This window comes from Suricata suricatta, chromosome 10 (assembly GCF_006229205.1).
Source record: "Suricata suricatta isolate VVHF042 chromosome 10, meerkat_22Aug2017_6uvM2_HiC, whole genome shotgun sequence".
Taxonomy (NCBI): domain Eukaryota; kingdom Metazoa; phylum Chordata; class Mammalia; order Carnivora; family Herpestidae; genus Suricata; species Suricata suricatta.
In genome coordinates, this window is record NC_043709.1 from 96281649 (window position 1) to 96288808 (window position 7160).

General features: G+C 41.3%; 1 protein-coding gene across 1 annotated transcript; it reads right to left on the reverse strand.

The window, feature by feature from the left end:
* Positions 1 to 201: 201 nt before the first annotated feature.
* On the reverse strand, positions 202 to 6949 carry GDF3 (growth differentiation factor 3). Its single transcript, XM_029955556.1, has 2 exons — positions 6682 to 6949; positions 202 to 1046 (listed from the first exon to the last, which is right to left on the reverse strand). Exons 1-2 carry the CDS (start codon positions 6947 to 6949, stop codon positions 217 to 219), a joined length of 1098 nt encoding a protein of 365 aa, XP_029811416.1. The 3' UTR covers positions 202 to 216.
* Between the last annotated feature and the right edge of the window lie 211 nt (positions 6950 to 7160).

The window sequence follows — 7160 nt, forward strand, 5'->3', positions numbered from 1 at the left end:
TGTCTAATACACTGTCAATTGCATCATGACTATGTTAGATCATTAGAGCTAAGTGTATGTGTGTATGTGTTGTAATTAAGGATTTTACTAATCATGGTGGATTTTCCAAGAAGACAAATTGTAAACATATTTATGGATTCAAGAGGTCGTATACCAAGTCACTAGTTTTATTAGAAGATTTACCCTAAGAATACTCCTGTTTCTATTTTTGACAGCCTACCCACAGCCACATTCATCAACCACCATGTCTTCATAATGTCGTAAAATGACATTGTCATCATTGTCTTGATAGAGCATGGAAATGGGGGACAGCTTGGTGGGGATGCAGACCGCCTGGGGGACCTCTGGGTCAACTGCGTGCATCAGGGCTTGCAAGAAAGCATAATTGGAGCTGTTGAGGGAGGTGGTTAGAGAGAAAGGACACTCCCCATGGCAATAGTTTGCCATGAACCCTTTGGGAGCGATAATCCACTTGTGCCAACCTAAGTCCCGGAAGTTGATGAATAGCTGGTGACGATGGCAGAGGTTCTTGCAAAAAGCCTTCGGGGCAGGGATGGCTTCCCTCTTTTTTCGGGATGAAGAGTGACACTGCTCAGGGTGGAGAGTCACCACCAGCAGGGAGGCACGAAGGGAATGTCTCAGTCTGGCACAGGTGTCCTGAAGCTGAAAATTCATCCCAACGTCTCTGTTTCCTTTGACCAGTATCTCTAGCAACAAACCTAAGTTTTTCTTGGGGTTGTTATTCCAATCCTTCGCCACATCTAGCAGGTTGAAGTGAATGACACCTTGAGGCCACCGTACTGACTGTAACACAAGCACTTTACCTGGTGGAGGGATGGGCTGGTTCCCCACATGAGGCTCCTGAATGAAGGACAGAGCCAAGTCCAGTTCTGGTCCCAACTTATAGTACGTGGTGGGCCCCAAATCCAGGTCCAGTCGGGCCATTGTTAACTGCTCCTTGTCTTTAATGGCAGACAGGTTAAAGTAGAGGAACTTCTGGAGACAAGAAGAGGCCTGGGAAAGTTTCTTGGAGTAAAGAAATAGACCTGGATGGGAACAGAGATGCAAGAGGCCCCATAACATAGTTGACTTCATATCCACCTATATGATATAAATTTCAAACATTATATGATATCCACATATACAAAATAAGGGCAGGAAATGATTAGATAAACTCACACCCCACCATTGGGAGGATTTGTTTCTCCCACACCTCATTCATGGCCTGAGGTTCTTATCTTTGTATCCACAGGTTCCCCAAGGGTCCTGGATAGAATTTAGAAGGTCCATGAACTTGGATGGGAAAAACAGTATATCTTTATTTGCACAGAACTCTAAATGAAATTTAACATTTCTTTCCATTATGAACATATGCAACAAATCCCAGTATCATCAGGACCTATGACACTGTTATCAGTAAAAATCATACATACATTCATGGATTAAATTGTTGCAAACATCTTAAAATAACATTTATGATGGGGTGCCTGGGTGGTTCAGTCGGTTAAGCAGCTGACTTCGGCTCAGGCCATAATCTTGCAGTTCATGAGTTCAAGCCCTGCATCAAGCTCTGTGCTGACAGCTCAGAGCCTGGAGCCTGCCTCAGATTCTGTGTCTTCCTTTCTCTCTGACCCTCTCCCACTCATGCTCTGTTTCTCTCTCTGTTTCAATAATAAAATAAAACATTAAAATTTTTTTTTTAAATTTATTGGGACGCTTGGGTGGCTCAGTCAGTTAAGTGTCCGGCTTCAGCTTACGTCATGATCTCACAGTTTGTGGGTTCAAGCCCCATGTCGGGCTCTGTGCTGACAGCTAGCTCAGAGACTGGAGCCTGCTTCAGATTCTGTGTCTCCCTCTCTCTCTCTGACCCTCCCCTGCTCATGCTATCTCTGTCTCTCAAAAAAATAAATTAAAAACATTAATTTAAAAAATGTTAAAATTTATTTATCAATTTTGACAGAGAGAGAGTATCAGTGGGGGAGGGACAGAGAAAGAAGGAAAAAGAGAGAATCTTAGGCAGTTTCTGTGCTGTCAACACAGAGCCCAATGTAGGGCGTGATCTCGTGAACCCTGAGATCACGACCTGAAGTCAAGAGTCTGATACTAACCTGACTGAGCCACCCAGGAGCCCCTGCATTATTTTCAATGTAAGTTAAATATAGTCCCTTCCCTAGATCATTTCATTAATTGCATTAATAAAGCATCCATGTTATATTCTATACATACAGTTGGTGACAGATAGTTTTATAAATGTATTTCAGTATTTAATTGATTTCTTTGTAAATCTTAAATATTTTTAGGCATGTAAGTCATTATTCTGAGAAGGGGTCCATCAGCGTCAACAGAGCAGCCAAAGGAACCCATCGCACAAAAATGTTAAGAACATTCTAGGTTGTCCGGTGTTGCTAGACCAAATCTAACCACTTAGATTGACTTCAGAACAAACTTCTATCATCTAGCCAGGACTGACCCTCCCCAAATCCCTTATGTTTCATCCTTAGATGATTCTTTACCTAAAGCCCACAGTTGTCAGTGTCAACAATTTCTGGTCTGGGGTCTCTGAAGATGTCATGTCCCATTTCACTGAAAATTGGAGTGTAGTATGATTCTCCAGTTTCTCCACATGGAACCCCCTCATCTCTGCGTGTTTTGCAATTGTAGATGTAGATGTAGTCTCTCTGTTTTCAAAGCTGACTTCTCTGCCCAGATTTCCAAACCTTAGCTATTCCTTTAGAGAAAGGTCCAATACTTTACCTTTTTTTTCCCTTCATCTTCAGTTTTTCCCTCTCTGCAAATAACCTCTTTGGCCTAATGTCATTCTATTATTAGGTAGGATGGCTTCACCCCAAGCTGGTATTTTCTAAGGTCATCAGCTTACAACAGAATCACAAATTCTGTAATTACAAATTACAGTAGAAACCCAAACATTCTAACCATTCCTCCCGCATTCTCAAGTGTCAATCAAAAAACAACAAAATCACAAAATCAGGGTGCCTGGGTGGCCTAGTTGGTTGCGCATCTGACTCTTGATTTTAGGCTTAGGTCATGATCCAGAGACCCAGCCCCCTCTCTGACTCCATGCTGAGCATGGGGCATGCTTAAGATTCTCTCTCTCCGTGGGGTACCTGGGTGGCTCAATCAGATAGGCTACTGACTTCGGCTCAGTTCATGATCTCGCTCTGACAGCTCAGAACCTGGAGCCTGCTTCAGATTCTGTGTCTCCCTCTCTCTCTGCCCCTCCCTTGCTCTCTCTCTCTCTCTCTCAAAAATAAATAAACATTAAAAATTTAAAAAAAAAGCATTTGAAATTACACAGTCTCCTCTTCAAGCCTACTATATCATCTTTCCCTTTCTTCTCATTAACTATCTTGTTAAAAAGGTAGGTCTATATATGCTGTCTCTACCTCTTATCTGATATTTTTCTGTTATTTTCCAACTCTTCTAACTTTACTATTCCACTGAAACATCTTTCTTAAAGAGTGGTTAACTGTCAAATACAGAGATGTCTTCACAGTACTTACCCCTCTACACCTGTCTGAAAAGTTGACTTCTCCTATTCCAGGCTAGAGTTCTAACCTATTGGTCTCCCTTCCTCAGATTTCTTAAGCATAAAAGAAAATCCAAAAGCCAGAATGGAAAGGATGGACACATTTGAGAGCATGAAAATTAAAAAATTTTCTGTATTCAAAAGACATCATTAACAAAATTAAACCACAAAGAATAACCAAGAATACTTGTACTATGCATGGGTGAAAAATCATGAGGCATCTGGGTGACTCAGACAGTTGAGCACCCATCTGGCTTTGGCTCAGGTCATGGTCTCATGGTTCGTGGGTTCGACAGCTGTGTGCTGACAGCTCAGAGCCTGGAGCCTGCTTCAGATTTTATGTCTCCCTCTCTCTCCGGCCCTCCCCTGCTCATGCTCTCTCTCTCTCTCTCAAAAATAAATAAAACATTAGAAAAAAAACTTTTTAAAATTCATAATTAGAGCTTTTACAAATGATCAAGAGGACTTACAAATCCTAAAGAAAAAGAAGACTCCTCAATAGAAAATGACCAGAATGTATAAATATGCAAAGATTTGAAAAAATAAAAATGAATGATTCATTATTGCATTGGAAAATGCATTCTACCTGGGGCGTCTGGGTGCTCAGTTGGTTATGCATCCAACTTTAGCTGACCTCAGAGTTCATGGGTTTGAACCTGGCATTGGGCTCTGTGCTGATGGCTCAGAACCTGGAGCCTGCTTTGGATTCTCTGTGTAGTTTTCTCTCTCTCTGCCCCTCACTCACTTGCACTGTCCCTCCCTCTCTCTCTCCTCTCAAAAATAAATAGACATTTAAAAAATTAAAAGAAGAAAGAAAATGCATTCCACCTTATTAAGGAAATAAAAATCAAAACAGGGAGATCAGTTTTCCTGCTAGTTAAACAAAAATTAAAACCTAGAAGAGTACTGTTACTCAGTGGCCTTCCAGGGTAGCACAGATAAGTAGGTTGTAATATATATGCTGTAAGCAATGAGAATGAGCTAAAAATACACACACCAGGGATAAATCTCACAAATAGAATGTTGAGTAAAAGTAGCCAGATAGAAAAAAGGACACATTTTACATTTCTCTTTATATGAAATTCAGAAACAGGCAAAACTAATACAGAATGTTAGACAGCAGGAGAAAAGTTACTCTTGCTGCCAAGTGGGGTTAATCAGAAGGGGGCATGAGGATTCTCTGGGGTGCCGATCTGTTCTGCTTCTTGATCTGGATACTAGTTATTCTGTGAAAATTCATTGTCAATGATTTGTGCACCTTCTGTATTGTTACATTTCAATAAGTTTCTATTATATTTCCATAAAGATTGCTGTCAGACTGTGGGAAAGTGAGAAATCATTAGACACTCATGGTGGAGCATAAAGTTTGGAGGACATTTACTATATATAAAAAGTATAAATGTGTCTTCTCTAATCCGACATTTCCCTTCTAAGAATCTATCCCAGAGAAATAGAAAAAGCGTACACACCAAAAAAAAAGATGTAAAACTGTTATTATTTAGGTTATGTCCATATTCCTCCACAGAGTATCAGTTACAGCGATTATAGTATGTCTAGACAATGGAATATCATGTAACCGTTACAATGAGGTAATTGTGACTTTTAGTTCTGATTTGACGAGATATTCATAATACTTGAGTAATGTATAGTATGATCTCATTTATTTGAAAATTCAAATTTCTATGATAAATGCATGCAAAGAGAAGTCTGGAAGAATATATGTAAACTATTAATGGTGGTTTTCTCTAGGTGGAGGTTAGGGAGTGATGATAGAGAGATCATGTCCTTTTCCTGTATCATTTGATAGGATTATGGTCACCATAAAAATAAAAGTTTTTTCCATGGGAGAGGAAGGGAGGTATTAACTGTTTTCTACTCTTTCCATGGAAAACTCCTCAAGCTAGCTTCCCACACCTCATAACCTTCCTCCAGGAATTTCCCCTGAATCCCCCACCCCCGTCAAGCCCCAAGTCATTTACATAATAATACTTAGCATAAAGTATGGAAATTATGTTTTCTATTTCCCTACTATGAACTTTTTTTTTAACCTTCTATAAACTATTAAAGGGCAGACATTATCTTTAATTTCTTTATTATCATGGCTGTGCACAGTTCCCAGCACCTAGTAGGTCTCCAACAAATGCTTCTTGGACAAATAAGTATACAAATGTTATCTCCAGTTACTATAAAACTAACCAGTCAGGGCTCTCAATTCCTCTTCTGCTCTGCCCCCCTACCCCCATGAAGGCTATACAGAAATGCAGATTACAACATCCATCTTTGACTTTGAATGAGAATTGAATAAGAATTGGGAGACTGAGGAGCAGGACTGGGCTGGAGAATCTACTTCTCACAATTGACTTAGGTAATTTTGGTGAGTGGTCAGTTTGATAATGGCACCCATTCAGATCCTCGTATAAAGGGTATGACAATGGCATATATTATTGCTCTGTACTCACTAATCATTTTTTAGTGTTTACTTTTCAGAGAGAGAGAGAGGAGGAGGGGCAGAGAGAGGGAGACAGAGGATTTGAAGTGGGCTCGAACTGATGAAAGGTGAGATCGTGACTTGAGCTGAAGTCAGACGCTTAACGGACTGGGCCACCCAGAAGCCCCTGTACTCACAAATCAATAGCCTTTTCCACCCAACAAAAGTAGTGGGGAGGTGTGAAAAAGGAAGCAAGGGTCCCCGGGCAAACTGAACCCCCATGTTCGTTCGTCCCTTTGCTTGCCATATGAAAGGCACCAGAATGCATCAATAGTGGGCAGAAGAGTGAAGCCTGGGCCTTAATTACACCCCCCCTTCCTCCTCCCACCTTAACTGTAGCCCAAAAGTGTTGATTCTGAGCAAACCGATTCTGAATCGCGACTTGGTTCACGTACTAGGTGTATGATCTTGGATAGCTTCCAGATTATCACCTGTCTGAGACCTAATTTCCTTATTGTTACAAAGCAGATAAGAATACCTGCCTTCTGAATGTGAGGATGTGTTGGGGACCGAAAGAGATACAAAATGTAAAATACCCGCACCAGGCTTCCTACAAACCCCTCAGTAATTGGTACTTCCCCTTCTTTTCTTTCTTCATCTCACCCACTGCCTGGTTTTCCTGGAGAAAGCACCGTCATTTCCTTACCTTGATCCAGGAGAAGTCGGAGTATGTTCCCCCGGATACTAAGATCCTTTATGTAGCACAGATCGTGGGATTCCCCAGTGGTGGCTGCTGCCTCTCGATCCTGGAAAATTTTCTTCAAGGTAGAAGGCACAGGTTGGAATGTCTGGGGTGAAGGCACTTTGTCTAAGCCCAGAAATTCAAGAAAGACATATTCTTGAAATTGAAATGTCTGGCCCAAAGCCACAGTTAACAGGAGGCTGACAGCCAGGACTGTCGGGGAAGAAATCATGGTCTCTGAGCTGAGACTAAGCTGGCGGGTCAGGCTGGAGAGAGCTCTAGCGCCTGCCTGCCTAGCAATTCAGATGCTGCTAATTTATCTGATGTAAGATAATCAAGTGTGAATTGCTCTCTTCCCAGCTCCTCAAAGGCAATTGGATGTGAAAGGACATAGCATTTTTTTTCTCTTCCCTTGCTCTACTCTTCCCCCAAAAAGCTTCACA

What these genes read in the sequence shown, in the direction of transcription:
- GDF3 (XM_029955556.1), bottom strand. Translation starts at nt 6,949, where the DNA reads ATGATTTCTTCCCCGACAGTCCTGGCTGTCAGCCTCCTGTTAACTGTG. An exon ending in CCGACTTCTCCTGGATCAAG is followed by an intron (nt 1,047 to 6,681) that starts GTAAGGAAATGA and finishes GTTCCCATCCAG; the next exon opens with GTCTATTTCTTTACTCCAAG.